Here is a 21543-nt window from a genome sequence, read left to right as displayed (position 1 = left end):
TGCTTGAGAAAATATATTTTACAAAAGAAAGAGACACTAAATTATACTTACTCATAGAGCCTTGGCTCTTCAACGATTCCAAGTTGGTTTAATAATTTAAATGTAACATAGCCATCCTTCATATTTTCATCCAGAACAATTATACTGAGAACAAAATAATAGGCTACAAAACAAAAGTGTGGAATGCAATTCATGTTATTTTTAAACTTTATTTTGGTTCAGATATGCATGTAAATATATATTTATGTAATCTTGGCACATATTATATCCACAAATAATATTGAGAGGCATTCATTTGGTACACAGGTAATATATTTTCCCTCTTGCTAAATTTTAACTAGTCTTGAAAAAATGAGGAATGAAAGCTTGCCAGTCAGTCATAAGTATGGCGAAAAGTTGGTCAAATAATTAGTAAATACTAACTGGTCTCAAACCCAAAAAATATCAGAATTTAAGTCAATTAATCTTTCTCTATCAGTACATCTAAGGTAAACATTATAAGCTTCCTTAATTATATGATTAATAGTACTACCTAAATTTGCCTGACAAATATAATTCCCAATCTCACTGGCTGTTTAGGAATGACAGTAAAATTGTTATTTAGTCACTAAGTCATGTCCAATTCTTTTGCGACTCCATGGACCATGGCCTGCCAGGCTCCTCTATCCATGGGATTTTCCAAGCAAGAAGACTGGGGTGGGCTGCCATTTCATTCTCCAGGGGATCTTCCCAAGCCAGGGATGGAACCCTCATCTCCTGCATTGACAGGTGGATTCTTTACCACTGAGCCACCAGGGAAGCCAGACAATAAAGTTAGACAATCCTATACAGAGTGAGATCACAGTATCTCTTTCTCAAAATGTCATTACAAAAACTGATATATCTTTCAGAGGAAAAGATGCTTAACTCATCCCTTTACCCATTATTGTCTGGGCTACACAGAAATTTCCTACTCTCTGTGAATGTTCCCAAGTATTGTGCAAAAGTCTTAGAAGACAATGCATAGAAACAGAATGTGGAATAGATGAACCTTTCTTCTGAGACACACATGTACAAAAATTGTGCATGTTAGCTGTTAAATGTTTCTATTAAACAGCTAAGAGTACTTAGATCCTTAGTACACCTCAAAGTAATTGGCCCTTATCAATTGGATAGCACAAAAGAAATAAAGGAACACTTCTTACTTTGTAGTGATTGCCCAGCATTAGATAAAATATCTTGGTCCCCTCACCCAAAAAAGTGGGTGCTCATATTGCTCAGATGATTCCTGGAAGTATGATATATTGAGATGTTACATAATCACCCTGACTCCTGGTATAATTACATAGAAACTCTGGGTTAAAATTCATAACTTAGATATATAACCAAGCACAGATGAAGAAAGACAAAATACTAGGAGGCAGCAATGAAGAGAAATTAAAGGCAAGTCTTAAGAATTGAAGCCCTGGGTCTCTAAAGGACTTGAGAACTGGTTGTAGCACAGAGACAGAGACTGAAGTGTCAACCTCCACGCAACACGAAGTGATGGAGCTGAAATGAAAAACCTGTACAGAGTCAGGGACCTTAACTCTCTGCTTTGTCATTGAAAGAGAAACTTGGAAAATTCTTCCTACCGGTTGTGTGTATTAGTCTTAAGTGGAAAAAAAAAAAAACTCCCTGAGACTAAAATACACTCCAGGTAACACAGAATTTAAATTTATAAGTCTCTATTGGTTAAGGAGCTCCATAAATTTACATGAAAAATCCTCCAGGGTTATGGTACATAAATTCTGGAAAAAACAAAATCCACCTTGTTCTGAAGGGAGAATTTCGAAGAGCAGAGTGATGAGAGTTTTCTATGATAAAACGTGGCATGAATATTTATTTTGAAATAACACAAACATTTTTCATTTAATTTTAAGAGACTTGGATTGACCATTGACTAGAAAATAACAAGAAATCATGACTAAATTATTAGATGAATAAATATATATACACATACATAAGTTAACCAGAAGAAAATAATAGATTATTTAAATTTACAGACTAATAAATAAATGCATATATACATATATAAGTTTAACAAGAAGAAAACTATAGATTACCTGCATTAGATTACTAATAAATGAAAATATAAATTTATATTAAAACAAGAGAACTAATATCTTTAAAGTACTCAATGAAAATAATTCTCAATGTAGAATTCTATTCTAGACTAAAATTACACTCCAGAGTAAGAAAACGATAAGGACAGTTTCAGGAAAACAAACTGAGAGACATTACTTAGTGAAAAGTTATTAAGGATCTATTTTAGCAAGATAAAGATTAAGTCCAAAAGGAAGAAGATGAGGAGGGAAAAAAGGACAAGTTAAAATGTAGAAAATAAACTAGTAAATATAAGTGAGCATTTGATTAATGATAATATTCATAATAATTATTCATTGTTGAATAAGTAAAATAAAAAACTACAGAATATTGAAGATAGAAAAAAAGGTACAAGATTTAAAGGCTCTATGAAACAAACTGCTGTTATGTCAGAATCTGATAAATGTCTGTGAGGCAAAAAATGCATTCCTAATTATGAAGCAAAAAAAAGCAAGTCTGCGGGAAAATATGAAAATCCTAAAACTATACAGCTAAAACTCACAGCTTCAGAATACATAAAGCTAAAACCTAAACAATGTAGCTCCTGCTAAAATAAAAGATTTAAACAGCATTTGAATTGTCACATAGAGAAAATGTCTAAGATGTGACTGAAAATTATCTGTTATACCAAGAACAAAGAAAATCACAACTCTGGTAAGAAAAGACAATCAACTAATGCCAGCATTGAGATGAATTAGATGCTGGGAAAATCTGACAAGGATTTTACAGGAACCATCATAAAAATGCTTCAGAGTCAGAGGCTGTTGAAAAAAAAATGAAGGAGTAGAAAAATCTCAGCCAAGAAATAAACACTATAAAAGAAAATAAAGTAGACATTACATAAATGACAACTACCATAATGGACACAGAACTTATGGGATAGTCTCAATAGTAGAGTGCAAATAATAGAGGCCAGAAATCAGTGAACTGGATGACAGATCAATCTGCTATTCAATCTGAAAACAGAGAAAAAAACAGACTGAGAAAAAAAAAAGGACAGAGCCCCAGGGACCTGTCAGACTATAGCAAAAAAAATTATAATCAAGCTTCAGAACACTAAAAGAAAAAAGAAAAATATCCTGAAAGCAGCCAAAGAGAAATGATGTGTTATCTACAGGAGAACAACCAATTGAGTTACAATGAATCTGAAACCACAGAGGCCAAAAGGAAGTGATAACAACACTTGTCAAGTGCTAAAAGAAGGAACTCAGCTCTAATACTTACACACAGAAAAACTATACTTTGAGAATAAAGGACGAATAGAGACATTTTCAAAGAAAACAATTTCTCTTTAGCAGACCCATTCTTATATATTGTAAGAAGGAACACAGAGGAATTGATGAAGTAAATAATTCTGGAGTATCAGAAACAAAAAGGGGAAAATGAGAAAAGAAAAAATATGGGTACACACAATAAAGTGGACTTCTCTGGTGGCTCAGACAGTAAAGAATATGCATGCAACGAGGGAGGCCTGGGTTCAGTCCCTGGATTGGGAAGATCCCCTGGAGAAGGGAATGGCAGCCCATTTCACCATTCTTGCCTGGAGAATTCCATGGACAGAGGTGCCTGTCCATGGGGCTATAGACCATGGGGTCGCAGAGGACTGAGTGACTAACAGTTTCACAATAAATTATCCTTACCCTTGTGAATTTATAAATCATATTTGATACCTGAAATAAAAATTATCACATGATCTGATACTCGAGACAATAATATTAAAAAGTGGAGAACGTAAAATAACCTAAATGGAAGTGAAGTTCTCACATTTCACTTGAAGCAGTAAATATTGATACCAGTAGACTGTGAAAACTCACATACGAATATTTAACTGCAGTAGACCTCCCCAAATATGTCCATGTCCTAATCTCTGGAACCTGTGAATATGTTACCTGAAATGGCCAAGAATAATTAAGAATTCAAATGGAATTAAGGTTGCTAATAAGCTGCCCTTAGAAGACAGAGGTTATCTTGAATTACCCAAGTGGGCACCATACAGTTCCAAAGATTGTAATCAAAAAGCCTTTAAAGGTGAAAGTGGAGGACAAAAGAAGAGAATCAGAAAAAGAGTTGCAATGCAGAAGGAAGGTCAAAGTGATTGTTTCTTCTTTATTCTTCTTTGTAATAATTATTCTAGATATTCTAAGATATGTGCTTTTCAATATAAATTTAAAACAAGACTGTCTATGTTTAAAGGAACACATATAATTATAAAACTGTTAGAAAAAAATTTGAGTGAAAATCTTCAGGATGGAGGGCTCATCAAAGAGTTCTTAAATATCAAAAGAATGTTCCTTGAAAAGAAAAAGTGATAAATTAGACTTCATCAAAAGTAAACGCTTGTGCCCTTGTGAAAGCCCTTGTAAGGAAGAAGAAAAGCCACTCAAGTTTCAACTAGGAAAAAATATTTGCAGACCAAATCCTCAACAAGGAAAGAAGGACTACCAATAAAAATATATGAAGAACCCTCAAAAGCCAATAGTTTAAAAAACCCAATTGGAAAATGAGCAAAAGACACAAACACACATTTCACCATACAGAGAAGATATGCAAACTCATAAGCCACTAGGATGACAAAAATTAAAACCTTAACAAGATATCACTATATACTATCAGGAAGGATAATTTAAAAAAAAAATAATGACAACACCAAATGCTAGTAAGAAATCATTCATTGGATCACTCATTCTTTGCTGCGGGAAATATAAGATGGTCAGCCACACTAAAAAATTCTCAGTTTCTTATAAGGCTAAATGTGCAATTAACTTCTGATGCTGTATTTCTATTCCTGAGACTTTATACCAGAGAAATGATAAATTCACATGAAAACTTGTATACAAATATCCAAAGCAGCTTTAATCATAATAGCCCAGTCTAAACACATCCCTAATGTTCTACAACATATGAACCATTAAACAAACTTTAGTGCATACATACCATGGAATACCATTCAGCAATAAAAAGGAATGAATTATTGATACATGGAACAACACAAATGAACCTCCAGAAATGATGCTGAGTTTAAAAAGTCCAATTAAAAGGTAACATAGTGAATAATTCCCTTTATAAAATATTTTTCAAAATGACAAATTTTTAGGAATATATTAATGGATGTCAAGGATTAGAAACAGCAGGATATGAAAGTGGTATTAATATATATGTCTATAAAAGTGCCACCCAAGAGGTCTGATAGTGATGGAACAGCTAAATATCTTCACTGGGGTGATAGACACAGAGCTCTATATATGATGATTAAGTTCTAGAGAACTAGACACACCCCCGGTGAGGAAATATAAATAAGATGGACGAATTGCAGCAATATCATGTCATAGTGATATTATATTTATTCTATAGTGTTACAAAATTTTACCACTGAATAAAGTGCACACTGGATCCCTCTGCATTGGTTCTTAGATCTGCATGTGACTCTAAATTTAATTCAATAAAAATCTTAATGAAAAATAATGGATGAGCCCAATTCTGAATTCTGAAAGAGCCTCTTAATGAGGGCAGAAAAGGAAAGTGAAAAAGCTGGCTTAAATTTCAACATTCAAAAAAACTAAGATCATGGCATTTGGTCCTATCACTTTATGGCATATAAATGGGGGAAAGGTGGAAATACTGGCAGATTTTATATTCTTGGGCTCCAAAATCACTGTTGACAGTGACTGCAGCTACAAAATTAAAGGACACTTGCTCTTTGAAAGAAAAGCTATGACAAACCTGGACAATGTTATCAAAAAGCAAAGACCACTTTGATGACAAAGCGCCACAGAGTCAAAGCTATGGTTTTTCCAGTAGTCATGTCTGGACGAGAGAGCTGCACCATAAAGAAGGCTGATCGCTGAAGAATTGATACTTTTCAACTCTAGTTTTGGAGGAGACTCTTGAGAGGCCCTTGGACAGTAAGGATATCAAACCAGTCAATCCTAACGAAGAGCAACCCTGAATATTCATAGAAGGACTGATGATGAAGATGAAGCTTCAGTACTTTGGCCACCTGATGGGAAGAGCCAACTCATTGGAAAAGATCCTGATGCTGGGAAAGATCGAGGGTAGGAGGAGAAGGGTGCGACAAAGGCTGAGATGGTTGGAAGGCATCACCGACTCAATGGACATGAGTTTGAGCAAACTCCAGGATATAGTGAAAGACAGGGAAGCCTGGCATGCTGCAGCCCATGGGGTTGCAGAGTCGGACACGACTTAGCAACTGAACAATTCTGAATGACAGGACACATCACAAACATTTAAAGAATATCTTAAAAATTGATAACAACTTTGACTGCAAAATATCTACAATAACTTACCAAAAATATCTTATTGGGTCTATTTCAAATATTCATTCCTCAGGAACCAGAATCAATGGCAAACTTATAGAAACATATTTCATAATATTTTCATATAATAGGATGTGCTTTATTTAAACCACTTTAAGCTCCCAATCGCTAAACATAATAATTCTACTTTTTTAATATTTCCTCATAAATCTAATTAGTTAATAAGTTTCTGAGATTTTCTCCTGTTCTCCAAATTTTCTCTTCTTATTTAACTCTAAATAAATTGGGAAGATTATTATTTACTTGTGCATTTTGTATTTATATAATTTAGTTTCAGTTTCCAAAGTGGCACTAACAGTGTAGATAGATGTCTTAAACTCTGTGAGTTGTTATATGCTGACATAATACTAAACATGGGAGAATAACCATGGAAATTGAGGGGGAAAACAAAAGACATTAATTGTTTTTTGGAAGAATACTACTCAAAGCATATGCTCATTTTATTTAAAAATTAAGTTTTATTTGAATTTGTACAACTGACCCTCTAGCAAATTTTAAAGTTCCTTGAAAGCACATTATGAAATTTGAATTTTGGATAAAAATTGAAATTAGTATATAAAACTAATAATTAGTTCATTTGTTAAAAAATATTAACTTACTACAGAATGGATTTGTTCCAACAGTATCCAAAAATACAGTTGTCCTGAGAGTTGTGTTTTCTATCCTTTCTTTTAAAATATCTTTCCATAGCTCAGTTTGATAACCTGAGATTTGAGAAATAGAATATCAGTCATTGAACTTTCATCAAATAGCATACAAAAATATCAAATTACTGAAAAGAACTAAAGGATCAATGTATTATAATAATAATTACAATTTATGGATTTTTATAACTTAAAAATCACTTTTCAAATAATTTCACATCCTATTTATTTCAACTGTAACAACTCTTACATTGAAGATTCACAAATAAATCTACTCCCTGGAAATCATATCAGATCTTTGCATACTGCATATGGTTAAAGTCCATTTGTCAAAGTTTTTGTTTATAAATTGGTAATTTTACTTGAAACTCCTTTTAGTGAATTCAGCAGAATAAACTGATTAGATAAAACTTGAACATAAAATTTAACTTCATGAGCACAGCCTCCAATTCTCTTATATACATATTCATGCTGATACAGCATATATATGTACATATTATACATACAAGGTATATAGTATAGATATCACCTCTATTATATATGAAATATATATATCATCTCTGCTATATATATATATACACACAATACTATTATTGTATGTATAATATATATTTCAGATATAAACCTTATTTGTACATATAGAATATGTAATATATACACACATATCTAAGATGCTTCCTACTTCATGTATGTGTCTATTTCTACATTGCTACCTCCAACTTTGAAATCTGAATGCAGTAGACCGAATATTGAATTGAAAATTCAGAGATTTAATTCTAGTTTTCACTTGTGCCCTTAAGCAATCCACATGTTCAGATTGGGTCACAATTTACTTTAGAAACGCAATAGAACCAGAAAAGCAATCCCCAACATGAGGTCTGAAGAAAACCAATCCCACTGAGATATACTATATAAACTAAAATATATTCTAGAAAGAGGAGTCTATGAGGAAATAAGTCTAGCAAAGCCTTCAGATTGCTTGCCTCTTCTAGTGATTCTCTACGTATATTAGTATAAACCTTCTATGAAAGAAGATCACAGCAGGCTGTTTTATTCAGACTTTGTCACTGCTACCCACTTAATTGAAGCTACTTGGCTTTGGAAACATTCCTAGTAGACCTGTTGTGATACGATTAGATGTCTACATGCTCATGACATACTTAGGATCTGTTATTATCTTTGGCAAACACTGAACAAACAGCCTCTGAGATTCATTTCCAGCTTTAAAATTCTGGTTTTATGTGGATTCTTTTTTCTCTTTAATTTCCCACCGTCAGACTTCAGTTAGTCAAAAGTTGCCATACTTAACTGTTCTTACCAAGTTTATTGATTTAGAAAGTATAAACCATGTGTAATTCATGTCAACTTACTAATAACAAATGCAAAACTAACCATGGCTCATATCTCTTCACTTCTTAAGACTTCCCTTAAAAATACAAACTAACAGCAAACAAAACCCTCAGTATCACTAAAAATGAATAAGTTTCTCTCTTTAGTGGAAATATAGATGGATGATAGATCCTTCTGTGTATTAAGAACAAGGATCATCAAGAGGCCACCACATGCATACACTACATGCAGCACAGAAAAGAGGTTGACCAATTTCCTCTCACTAAGAATCTTAAAACCATTTATTAGGAAATGAATTATTTTCTCTGTCCCACAGAAGACTTTTCCAAAAAATGTTAGTATGCTAACAAGTAAACATAAAAGCTGCCAGCAGAAAATAATAACACAATTATGTTGCTCACTTTCCACAAAGAATTAGAGTAATTATAACAGTCTCTCTTACCTAGTTTAGGACATGATTTTTCCTTAAAGTCAGCACAATCCGCACATAAACCAGTCTTATAATCTTTGTATGAACGACAAGAAAATGAAATAAAATTGCAGCTCGTTTCCAAAGCTGCCATGAATAAGTAAACTGCTCTCTGGTGGTCGCATTTAATAAATTCAAGTCCTTAAATGTTAAAAAATCAAGCAGTTAGATGTATTAAGCCAAGTTCAAGTAAATTAGAAAAAAAAATTTAAAGATTAAATTCTAGCTAATGCTGTGTACTTTATGAATATCACAGTGCTGACTACAATGCAGTTTTATCTCAGGCAACTTAATAAACGGTACCACTGAAAGCTTAAATATAGTATGCCTTTTACATGAGATATATAAGAATTTTTTCTAAAGTAATAAAGTAGCAAAAATGTTTAATTTCAGTACGTTAACAAATTACACACACACTGCTACCATATTTAATGATTAGTGTACATATAACTCCCTTCTAAACTCTCATCCCTAACATTCCTACTCAATGTCAAAGATACCTGTGAAAACAGGTGACATTAAAGATTTATCATGTCCCTTTCCTTTCCTAACTTCTCACATTCCTGTCCCTTTGATTAAACTACTCTAGTTTTTGTGGCCTTTAAAGATGTGGTTCTTGACAGTTCCCACTGTAGATCTCAGGACATTTCTCACCGTGGCTCTAAAGTTAGCCAAACTCCACACAGAGAGCAGTTGTTCAGCTCTTTATGTACAGAATGATGAAGTGCAAGAGTTGATAATCTGTGAGTAACACACAATAATACTATGGTAATGGTTGGAGAAGAAAATGGCAACCCACTCCAGTATTCTTGCCTGGGAAACGCCATGGACAGAGGAGCCTGGTGGGCTATAGTCTATGGGGTCACAAAACAGTCACAACTTAGCAACTGAACAACAACAATGGTAAAAATTAAATCCTGAAACCATTGTGTTATATAATACTTTGGCTACACATGCTTCTTCACTGACATAACTTCTAATAAAAGTTAATCAGTTAGTTTAAACTGATAAACTAAAAATGTTGAGACTATAAGATAATAGGTTTCATCCATAATCAAATCAGATGTCTACTGGTAACATTTACGAACTCAGAAGGATCAAATTACACCATTGCCACCAATAACTCCTGAATGATGAGCAGTGGTGAAAAAACTGTTGCCCACAGATTAAGAAGGAAAAAAACTGTTTTTCTTTCATTCTTTTGAAGCATGCACAATTTATTCTAAAATATTTCTTGTGTACCTGAAAAGATTGATTTAGGACAGCCAGGTTGCTTTTTCCCTCCATTTGGATAAAAATCTATATGTCCCAAGGGTTGTTTAATGCCTAAACCTGAGAAGAAAAGACCCAAGAATCACAAAGTATATATAATCAGTTCAGCAACACACATAAAACAAAGTTTCCTATAAAATTCATTGACAGTAACTCAAAATGTGAATTGAAAATAAAATTCTCTTTTTCAAAAGATGACTTTTTTTAGTATTATTTCTTCAATTTAACTTCTCATGCAAATTGTGTTTCATTAATTTAATGCATTTACATGTGATCAGTGTATTATGGGCCCATAACAGTTCTTTATGCTATGAAAATATCAGTACAATTGAAAAAGGAAAATAGAGCAAAAAATTCTCACTGTAGTGGAAATTACATCCTAGCAGAAGAGAGACATCATAAACAAGTAAAAATGCAGTATGTCAGATAATAATAAGTGCTGCAGAGAAAAATTAAGCAGAATAAGGGACAGTGAATGTGGTAGGTTGGACTTTTAAATAGTTCGGGAAATTTCTTACTGAAGAGGTGAGAAGTGAACAAAGATGTGAAGTGTGAAGGATGAGTGAGGCAGAATCAAGCAGGTTTCTGTGTGCATATGGGCTATTAAAGAATCCAGTTTAGCAGGTATAACATGTGAGAAAGCGCACTGGAGGAAATGAAGCTAAGTCATTTAGGACTTTTTAGGTGTGATCATTCACTCTCATTCTGGATAATAATGCATAGCATTTGATGCTAGACACACTAACTGGAAAAATCAAAAGATGCTACTTCAACTGGAACAAGTTGGGCCAGAGTGACATGAAACATGTAGCTATGATTTAAGAACTTCTGTATACACTCATCCATTGGCATCCATGGGGTATTGGTTCCAGGAATGCCCCTCCATCTCCCACTCTCCCACAGAGACACGAAAATTTGAGGATGCTCAAGTCCGTTACATAAAACGGTACAGCACAGTCATTTCCCCTTGCCCACAAGTTCCACATTCATGGATATGGACAGCCAACTGTATCTGTACAGCCTTGGGACATTAGAGGAGGTGCAATTTCTAGGTACATTAACCAATATGGGGTCTGTAACCTAGGGGAGCCATAGGAATTAAAAAAAAAAAGTAGCAAGCTCAGAATATTTGGGACTGTGATCTCTCTACCAACTAAGATAATAATGCTTTGGCTTGGGTTTCAAGAAATTTCCTACAACATAATGAATTCTTGAGTGAGATCAGCAAATAGACTGAGCACAGCAAAGATAAATACTTGGGTCTGACAGTAAGGATCAAGATGCTACTTGATTTAGTTCTAGTTTGTATCAGAACAAGATAACCGCAGGAGAGGCATTACCAGGACCTGGGGACACTGGGCAGGAGCATTATAGGGAAGGGGATACAGGGTATAAGGAGAGACAAAAGGCGACTTAGGTGACTTCCTCAGAATCCCCTGGAATCCAGGGAAGCGCATGTAGGATTTGATTGTGACAGTGGTGAGGATAAACTAACCAACTCCTCCTTCCATTCCGTCACCCACTTAGCTTGTGGAATTTTAGTAAGGAAGAACAGTCTTTGAAATATAACCCCCGTGAAGTCCAACAATTTTAGAGATCTTTAAAAACTCATGTTTGAACTCATCGTAAGAGTTCTAAAACGAGGGTTTAGGGCCATCATTTTCTCCAATCTGCATCTGAAGTAGAGTCAAAACTAAGAAGACTGCTCAGGAATCAGGAAGAAGCAAAAAATATTTATTATTAACTTACAAGTAGCCCTTGATTCAGGCATGTCATTTCCCTTTTATCAGACGGAAGGGGCAGGGCAGTTGAGTCTGCTTGGCTCATTCATTCTCTTGGTTTCAAGAAGGGTGGGGAGAGCAGGTATGGTTTTTTAATTTTCTTTTTATTGTAAAATATAACACATACATGCAGAAAAGAACATAAAACTAAAGATTAATTAATGAATATAAAGCAAACAGCCACTTAGCTACCAAACCAATGTGAGGAAATAACCCAATAACCAGCACCTTACTTTTCTATAAAAATAAAAATCATGTTTTCTTTTCACACTTTTTCCTATTTCTATTCTTTACCTTATAAGGATGCTTCCAAAACAATATATTTTATATTAGGTCATTCTGGAAATATATATAAATTGACTCATATTTCCAGCATCTTTTTGTGTCTGGCTTCTTTCAGTTATCAGTATATTTGTGATATTAGACCACATTGTCAGGTATAAACGTAGTAACTCATATGTGTTAATACTATGAGCATCCTTGAACACACACATTAATGCATATTTGAAAGCATATGTGTTGGTCACATACCTAGGAATAGAACTGCTGTGTTATAAAATATAAGTATATTCAATTTTAATAAATGATCCTAAATAAATTGCCAAAGAGGTTGTACCAATTTATACCACTACCAAGAACATAAAAGTATCTCTGCTGTTTTACATACCCTCCAATAGATGGTCTTGTCAGGCTTTTTAATTTTAGTCATTCTGGTAGGCATGTGGTATTACATGAGGTTTTAATTTACATGTTTCTGCTTACTGAAGATTTTAAGAACTTTCCAATGCCTAGTTGGAATTTCCTTTTTTGTAAAATGTCTGATCAAGTCTTGATTTAATTAAGTTGCATTTTTCTTTATTACTGATGTATAGGGCTTACTTATATGTTTTCCTGTTTTGGCTTGCTGTTAGCTTTCATGAAGGGTTCTTTAATGAGTTCTTAATTTTAATACAATCAAACATCTTAATGTTTCAATTTGGGTTACGGATTTTCATGCACACTTTAGAAAAATGTTATATTATGAATATTTTTAAAATAATAGCTCATAATATGTTTATTGCTTTTCCTTTCACCATAGGAAAAGAATTTTCCTATATATTTCCTATATTTCCCTATTTTGTGTTTTACGGGCATTAGAGACGTTTTATTTCATTTTGAGTTTTCAATTGATTGACACAGAACCACTTACCAAAAAGTCTATAAATAACAAATGTTGGAGATATTGTTAAGAAAAGGGAACCCTCATACACTATTGATGGGAATGTAAATTGGTGCAGCCACTATGGAAAACAGTATGGAAGTCCTTTAAAAAACTAAAAACAGAACTACCGAGCAGTTCCACTCCTGGGTATATATCTGGAGTAAATGAAAACGCTAATTTAAAAAGATACATGCTCCCCAGTGTTCACAGCAGTAGTATGTACAACAGCCATGACAGGAAGCAACCCAAGTGCCCATAACAGATTGCCGGGTTAAGAAGTGAATGGAATGTTATACAGCCTAAGGTGAAACACTGCCATTTGCAGCAACGTGGATAGACCTAGAGAATATGCAGAGTGAAATAAGTAAAAAAAAAAAAAAAACAAATACTATATGATATCACTTATATGTGCAATCTAAAATATAATACAAATAAATGTATATAAAAAAACAGAAGCAGAGTCACAAACATAGAAAACAAAACTACCAAAGGGGCTACCAAAGGGGAGCAAATAGGGGGAGGGACAAACTAGGAGCATGGGATTAATACATTAAACAGATAAGCAACAAGGCTTTGCTGCATAGTATGGGGAATGATACCCAATATCTTGTAATAGCCTATAGTGTAATATAATCTGTAAAACAAACAAACAAACAGAAACACTATGATGTGTATCTGAAATTTACACAATATTGTAAATCAACTCTTCTTCAATTTAAAAAATGAAACCCAGAAAAAATGAGAATCATTTTCACGCTGTCTAGCGGTATCCAAATCATAACAAATCTAATAAGTTCCATAACTCTATATTTTGTTTCACTGACTTTTTTGTCTACCCTTACACTAATATGACACTGTCTTCATTACTACCGTAAGATTTGATAACTGGAAGAACATGTCTTTGTGCTTTTTTCTTCTGCAAGAATACTTCAACGGTACTTGACCCTTTGCATTCCACATTAATCCTATAATTAGCTTGTGAGGTTATTTTTTTTTAATGATTGGCCTTTAATAAAGATTGCACTAGGGCTGCAAGTTAGCTTGCAAAAAATTGACACGTATATAATAATAATTCACGTTTGTATATGTGGTTTACTTTCTTTTGATCAGTATTTTGGTCTGCAATGTTTAGTGGTTTTCTGCATAATGTGCTTGTGCAATTTTATTGAGTTATTACCAGGTACGCTGTATCTTATTACAATGGCATAATTCTAGAATTTTATTTGCTAAGTCCTATTTCTGGTTTCTAGAAACTGAATTTTGTATATATAACTTATATTCAACAACCTTGCTAATTTTTCCTGTGAATTCTAATTAATTATCTGGAGATTCTTTGGGGTTATCTATTTATGCAAGCATATCATCTGAAAATGATTTTATACTCATATTTTTGAATACATTTCTCCCCTTACTGCACTGAAGACATACAGTTAACTATTGCTGCAGAATGACAATGATAGGTATCCTTGTCCAGTTCCCAGTCTCAAAAAGAAAGTCTTCCATAGTCTATCGGCAATGTGACATTTCCTATGGATTTTTGGATAGATATGTTTTACCAAATTGTGGACTTTTACTTTTGTTTCCAATTTGCCAGTTTTTGCCATACATAAACCCTCCCTAGAGCTTTTTCTGCATTTACATGAGATCACTAAATGAATTTTCTCTTGTTGGTTTTTTTTCCCAATTATTTTTATTAGTTGGAGGCTAGCTACTTTACAATATTGTAGTGGTTTTCGCCATACATTTACCTGAATCAGCCGTGGATTTACATGTATTCCCCATCCTGAACCCCCCTCCCACCTCCCTCCCCATCCCATCCCTCTGGGTCATCCCAGTGCCCCAGCCCCAAGCATTTGTCTCATGCATCCAACCTGGACTGGTGATCTGTTTCACACTTGATAATATACATGTTTCAATGCTGTTCTCTCAAATAATCCCACTCTCGCCTTCTCCCACAGAGTCCAAAAGTCTGTTCAATACATCTGTGTCTCTTTTTCTGTCTTGCATATAGGGTTATTGTTACCATCTTTCTAAATTCCATATATATGTGTTAGTATACTGTATTGGTGCTTTTCTTTTTGGCTTACTTCACTCTGTATAATGGGCTCCAGTTTCATCCACCTCATTAGAACTGATTCAAATGAATTATTTTTAATGGCTGAGTAATATTCCATTGTGTATATGTACCACAGCTTTCTTATCCATTCGTCTGCTGATGGGCATCCAGGTTGCTTCCATGTCCTGGCTATTATAAACAGTGCTGCGATGAACATTAGGGTACACGTGTCTCTTTCAGATCTGGTTTCCTCGGTGTGTATGCCCAGGAGTGGGATTGCTGGGTCTTAAGAAGTTGATTTTTGAATAGTAAACTAAATTTGCTTCTTAATAATAAATCCAAATTGGATGTGATTCAATACCAACTTTTTATGTTGCTGGTTTACTAGTGTGATACTTGATACAGAATTTTTGCATCTTTGTTTTTAACAGAGAATGTGCAGCAAACTATCTTTGCTACAATGTCTTTCTTTTGACATTAAGTTTGTGATGGCCTTCTCAAACGCTTACAAACCATTTCCTATTTACTTTTTATTACCTGAAAGTGTGTGTAAAAGTGGTCTTATTTATCACTTAATTGTTTAGTAGAGAACAAAAATTTGCCTGAGTATTTAGTTGGAAGGCTTTAAATTGCAGTGTCTATTTCGTCAGTAATTATAAAAGTTTTCAAATTTTCCCTTTTCATTTGTCAGAAAATGCTTTTGCTTTTTCATAAGAATTTTTCTACTTTACATATCATAGCATATGGTCATATATTGTCATATTTATCTGTAAATGTTGCTCACTATATTGTATTACGATGATTTTAATACCTATGGCATCTATAACACTATTTCCTTTACTGGTATTGATACTGTGTTTTCTCTCCTTGTCCTTTCTATTTTTTCTCTACATGGACTACTTAATCTGGAAGTAAAGTGCAAATTTTTGGCTTTTTAAATCACTTCTAACTGACTTTTTATTCCATTTTTATGTTTTTATTAGTTTCTTTCTCCATATGTATGGGTGTGCTTTTTGATTAATTCTTAATTTATGAAGATAGATGCTTTTTGTTGTTCAGTCTTTAAGTCATGACCAACTCTGCAACCCCATGGACTGCAGCATGCCAGGCTCCCCTGTCCTTCACTCTCTCCCAGAGTTGTTCAGATTCATGTCCATTGAGTCAGTGATGCTATCTAAACATCTTCTGTTGTCCCCTTCTCCTTTTGCCTTTAACCTTTCTCAGCATCAGGGTCTTTTTCAGTGAGTCAGCTCTTCCCGTCAGGTGGCCAAAGGATTGATGCTCCAGCTTCAAGATCAGTCCTTCCAATTAATATTAAGGATTGATTTCGTTTAGGATCCACTAGTCTGATCTCCTTGCTGTTCAAAGGACTCTTAAGAGTCTTCTCCAGCACCACTGTTGGAAAGCATCAATTCTTGGGCACTCAGCCTTCTTTATGGTCCAACTCTCACATCCATATATGACTAACTAGACAAACCATAGCTTTGACTATATGGGCCTTTGTCACCAAAGTGATGTCTCTGCTTTTTAACACATGGTCTAGGTTTGATAGATGCTTAGATTATTGATTTTTTAGTCTTTAAAAGTATCTGTATTAAAAGCTGGACATTACTTCTAATCAAGATTCCAACAAATTTTAATATGTAGTAACTTCAATACTATTGAATTAAAATATTTTATATTTCCATTATTATTTATTCTTCCTTGCCTTCTCCCACAGAGTCCAAAATTCTATTCTGTACATTTGTGTCTTTTTTATTCTTCCCTCATTACTTATCTAAAACTATGTTTGTTCTATAAATATATGGGTTTTCAAGTTATATTTTTCTTATCTATTTATAGTTTAATTTCTTTGATTATAGAGAAGAAATTTGATCAAAATTTCTTTGATTATAGAGAACATTACTCTTTATGTTTCCACCTCTATGAAATATTTACATTTAATGGTAGAGCTTGGTTTAATTTTCTGATTATTTACTTCTATTTACTTGCCTGCTCTATGTGATTCTTTCTCTCCTTGCCTTCTTTTAGACTTAAACACAACTATTCCATCTTTGTCCTCCATTAGAATGGAAGTCAGGTATTCTTATATATTTTTTATCTTTTTAAATACCTAGAGATTTAACAGAAAGCCTTGATTTATGAACACCAAACGTTGACAATTACTTTTAAACTTTCTTACATATAATTAAGGAACAAAGAATGCTTGAATTTCATTTAACAGCCCTAACAATATACTATTTTTGTAACATATTTTAATTCTCCATATATTCCAAATTCTATAAAACAATGACAATGTTTTATGCCATCAATATACATTTAAACTGAAGTATGTTTTACCATTTTCAGTGTTCTTCCTTTGTGAATAGCCATAAAAGGATAATTTTCCTTCTTTTGATGATAATTTATCTCAGTATATACTTGTCTGAAACTGTATAGTTTCATGTTTTTCCTGAAACACACTGCAATACTAGGAAGCTATTTTCTTTCAACATATTGAAAATATAACTCTATTCTTGCTTAACTTCCATTGTTTCTCTTTAGGAATTAGTTGTAATTTAGATCATTTTTATCATTTAATTTTATGTTATATGCTTTGATGTGGTCTTTTCTGTAAATTTTTCATCATATGTCTCAATGAGTTTGTCTATTTTTCACATTGGAATTAACTGGGCATTTCAACTTTTTGACTGATTATAATTCCTGAGTTTTTAGAAATTCGGAGACATTATCCTTAAATATCACTTTTGTTCCATTTTTCTTTTTATTTGGAATCTGAATGAAATATGATTGACCTTCTTGCTATTTTTCCTATGAACCTCTTACCTCTCTGTATTGTCTATTTTATTTGCTTTTTTCTCTGTATTGGATCTTTTTCCTTCATTCTAGAAATAGACTTATCACCATTTTCCAAGTCACATGCTTTCTCTTTGTACCTGATTCAAATTTTTTGATAAACCCACTCAATAATTGTCAATTAACTTACTTCTTAGGTTAAGAACTATTTTTTATCAAATATAGTAGGTTATATTTATACTTAAATATCATTCTCTGCTGATATTTCCAAACTTATTTATCTCTTTGAAAATAATAAGCACATTTTAGCTGATGTACAATAATTCCAATAGTCAGAGACCTATGGGGCTCTTTCTGTTGACTATTGTTTCTTGGTTCTCATATGCGTTTCTTGCTTCAAGTGTACCTGGCTGTCTCCAATGGATGCTGGGCATTTTAAAATATATTCATAAAAATAATTTGAGACCAGAGATGACATGACCCTTGTACATAAAGGACTATCATTTGCTTCTATCAGATACCTAGAAGGTCTGATAATGTAGGAACTCCTTAAACAAAACTTAATATGTGAGATTTTTCTGGACAACATTGAATTACTAAAAGCTTGCTAAAGACTATAAAAAGTCTGGTTTCTTTCAAGCTTACTGTTACTTCTATTGGGGTCTAAAAAAATAGCATAAGATGTTTTCTTATGAGGGTTTCAAAAACACTTTTCATACTCCCTGCGTCAGAAAACCATCCCTGAGACAAGTGACTCTAAATTACTAGTTCACCTCCCTGGAGTTTTTTGTGCTTTTTTTAATGTTCTGGATATTGAACTGATACTTTTTTCCTGATATCCCAGAAAGAATATTTATTCAGATTATCTAATCAACAATTATGAAAGGCAACAAAGCTTCTTTAACATAAACAACTGAAAAAGGACAAGAATTACTGGCAAGTAGAAAATGCACTCATGGGTTAGTATTTCAGGAAAGAGAAATCTGTCAGGTTATGTGCTGACCTCAAGTGTCTTATTCAGGGATTCCTTGAAACCAATGAATATGCAGTATCAAAAATCTATGTTCCTCACTGGTGATAGTCATAAAAAGGTCAATTAAAGGTGCCAATTTATGGCACCTAGTGGCAAGTCATATTAGATAAACTGAGTCATCAAAAGATATTAAGAATATAAGACAATCCAAAAATTTTATTAAGAAAACTAAAAGCAATAAAATGTATGAAACACTAATTCAAAAGGCCATAAGCAGAACTGAAGCTGGAATTTCAAAAGAACTGCAGAGTACCTGGGTACTAGGTGTGCTGTCGTGTGTGATAATAAAGGGCTCGAGATTAGGAAGAAAAGGCTGAGGCTATCATATTAGAGTTATGAAACTTTAGACAATGACTCTGTATGATGTAGGTGAAGTTACATTCCAAATAAAGAGCATAATTGTTCTGATTACAGGCTCAGCACACTGGCATGTAGACATAGAAGTTGAAAACTTGTCACCTATTGCATTAACGGCCTTTATATCTCACAAAATCATTGATATCGATTCTCACAGAGTAAACTCAGGATAATATAGGAGCAAATAAATTACCTGGGTCTAAGAGAAAATAGACTTGAAGAAACAGGGAATTGGGAACCATCTTTGGGTCACTTTCTCTTATCTGTATCATGGCACTATATCTTTCCCATGCCACCAACCATAATACATGGAAATTACCAGTTAATCTGAGCAACATACTGGTGAAGTGAAGACATCAGAATCAAAAGATAATATTTCAAATTGTGACTCTGCCTCTTACTGACCTTGTCACTTTGACCCGAGCCTCTCCGTCAGCCAAAAAGGGGATGAAAATGTTTACTTATTTCATGGGGACTTAGGAGCATTCCAAAATTAATCCACATAAATAATTTAAAGTGATTAGTGTATAGGAAGTACTCAATATCAGTTTCAATACAGGAAGGAGATCAGGGCCATCTAAAATATTTCTGGAAAGTGTTTGTCCAAGGTACTCTGGTCAAAACTATCAATAGCCAGTTAGACATTTAGAGAAAAATAATTTAAAATCTTTAGGGAAAAGTATTCTTTCTCTGTGCTTCAATATATCTGCTTAGTTTAAGCTGATACACAACAAAGTAATAAAATGAGAAGAGAGAAGAGTAACCTAAATATATCAGGAATATTGAGCATGGGGGAAATTGTGATCAAATCAATAAAATTGTTAATAGAACGAAAGGATGAAGTATAATTTTTATCAAATTTCAGTTTTTTAGGATGACCTGACAGTTCCTGAAAACTAAGGGCAGAGTGTCATTTTATACCACAGAATAAACTAACTCTAAGAAATGTTGCTTGTGGGAAATATAACAATCATATAATTTCAGACTTAACACTTCATCCACTACTGTTTCCTTTTTCCTCTTCCCCAGTGTCCACATCACTTTCTGCATTTTCAAATAAGTAAGAAATAAATCCTGCATTGTTACCATTGGTATCAGTATGGATGACATCCACAAAATTTGCATCAGTATAATCTAATCTGCCATTTGCTGGTTTTCCAGAGAATTGTGGCCCAGCAGGATCAAGACCTGAAATTCAGGAAGGAAATTATTAATATATCAATCAAGTTATATTACAGAGTTCATATCACATGGTTGCATTATTATTAACTATAAACATAACAAGTTTAAATCTGTCCAAAAACAAATCTAAAGATAAATGAAATTAGATTAATAGCAAGTATCTGTTTTATTTGAATAACATTATTCCCAATCTTGAGTTTATCAATGATGCACTGTCAAGCCACACTACACATACCTTGACAAAACACTGTGGCTTTCTTTAGGACTTTCATTTAACAACTAATTAAGAATATGCTGGCAGTAAAATTCTATCTAATAGAAAGTAACCACTACTCCTCCTGAGGGGGGGAAAATAATAAATATTATCCTGGTCCTATCTTCAATCTCATTCCTTACCAGCTCATCCTGGGTCTATTGAAAGGGCTAAAATGATTTTAAGTGCAATTTGAGCTGTGGGATAAAACATATTTATTATTAGCTTATCATTCATTTCTCACAAAAGTTTACTGCACACAAAAAAGAAAAAATACATTAAAAGTGTTATAAAAGATAGTAATAGTTCTAGTGTATTCAGAATTCTACAAACTTCTAAGCTCATGATCTACTGCAGAGTATCAAAAAATGCTGAGGAAGAGATGAAACGAAATGCCTTGAGAACATCTATTCAATAGGGCAATAATTATCTTAAAAGATATTTTAAAAATAAAATACAATGTTGCTTATCTCAATCTTCTATTAACCTTAGTTTATTTGGCTCACATGATTGAGTAGTGGTTATTGCTCAGTCACTCAGTCATGCCCAACTCTATGTGACAAAATGGATTGCAGAACAGTAGGCATCCCTGTCCTTCACCATCTCTGGGAGTTTGCTCAAACTCATGTTCATCAAGTAGGTGCTGCAATCCAACCATTTGGTCCTCTATCATCCCCCTTTCCTCCTGCCT

At 33.5% G+C, this 21543-nt stretch overlaps 1 protein-coding gene across 1 annotated transcript in view; it reads right to left on the bottom strand.

The window, feature by feature from the left end:
* Positions 1 to 21543, bottom strand: part of LIPI (lipase I) — a 73021-nt gene that overhangs the window by 23064 nt on the left and 28414 nt on the right. Inside the window, exons 4-8 of the mRNA XM_061134048.1 lie at positions 20504 to 20605; positions 10164 to 10253; positions 8895 to 9062; positions 7058 to 7162; positions 52 to 163 (exon numbers count right to left, since the gene is read on the bottom strand). Coding sequence (XP_060990031.1) covers positions 52 to 163; positions 7058 to 7162; positions 8895 to 9062; positions 10164 to 10253; positions 20504 to 20605 — 577 coding nt within the window. The remainder of the gene's footprint in view (positions 1 to 51; positions 164 to 7057; positions 7163 to 8894; positions 9063 to 10163; positions 10254 to 20503; positions 20606 to 21543) is intronic.

The sequence above is a fragment of the Dama dama genome, chromosome 31 (genome assembly GCF_033118175.1).
Source record: "Dama dama isolate Ldn47 chromosome 31, ASM3311817v1, whole genome shotgun sequence".
NCBI classification, from domain to species: Eukaryota; Metazoa; Chordata; class Mammalia; order Artiodactyla; family Cervidae; genus Dama; species Dama dama.
The sequence above is the reverse complement of the archived record's forward strand: the minus strand, read 5'-3'. Positions and strand labels throughout refer to the sequence as shown.